The sequence below is a fragment of the Colobus angolensis genome, unplaced genomic scaffold (assembly GCF_000951035.1).
Source record: "Colobus angolensis palliatus isolate OR3802 unplaced genomic scaffold, Cang.pa_1.0 Scaffold6, whole genome shotgun sequence".
Lineage (NCBI taxonomy): Eukaryota > Metazoa > Chordata > Mammalia > Primates > Cercopithecidae > Colobus > Colobus angolensis.
Genome location: NW_012119598.1, coordinates 4504487 through 4505126, shown reverse-complemented (window position 1 = coordinate 4505126; position 640 = coordinate 4504487). Strand labels below are relative to the sequence as shown.

The following is a 640-nucleotide window of genomic DNA, read 5'->3' as shown; positions in this document are numbered from 1 at the left end:
AAAAAAAAAAAAAAAAAAGAAAAAGAATAGGGAACAGAGATTGATTATGTTTAAAAGTCTTCTGCTGCCTTATAGAACTACTTGGAAATTCCAGTGGAGCAGCTGATGCCAGAACCTAATTTGTCGGCACATACTCAAAAAAGTACACAGGTGGGATTTGATTCATCATACCCTTAAAATATTATATTTTAAAAATATATGCAGCTACTACACTATTACCCATTATTTTTCTGTCATCAGAATAGTAAACAAGGGATCTTTCAATTATGGAATTGTCCTCTTAATGAAGGAAGTACCATAGAGAAGAGGTAAGCGAATAGTTATTTTGTAACACCCTAAATTACTGAAGTAAATTTAAATACACACGAGATAACTACTTGGAATACAAGGACCATGAACAACCAGAAGAAAATAGTATTCTGTGGGAATAGTGGGCAATGATAGAAATCCACCCTAAAACAGGAAGTGGCTGCAAATACTACGAGACAATTAGAATAGGTGGGAATCAAGAGTTTTACTATGGTCTGACAATGAAGATTTTAGATGGAGAAAGTATGGGCTTCCTGTTGAAAGCAAAAGGAACTGTAATAGGAAAATAGTATCGCATTCCAGGGACTGTGTTGATTCCTTATATGTAGTA

At 34.2% G+C, this 640-nt stretch overlaps 1 protein-coding gene across 1 annotated transcript in view; it reads left to right on the top strand.

The window, feature by feature from the left end:
* Window positions 1-640, top strand: part of FAM217A (family with sequence similarity 217, member A) — an 18298-nt gene that overhangs the window by 5901 nt on the left and 11757 nt on the right. The window contains 2 exon segments of the mRNA XM_011962626.1: window positions 76-150; window positions 241-308. Coding sequence (XP_011818016.1) covers window positions 76-150; window positions 241-308 — 143 coding nt within the window.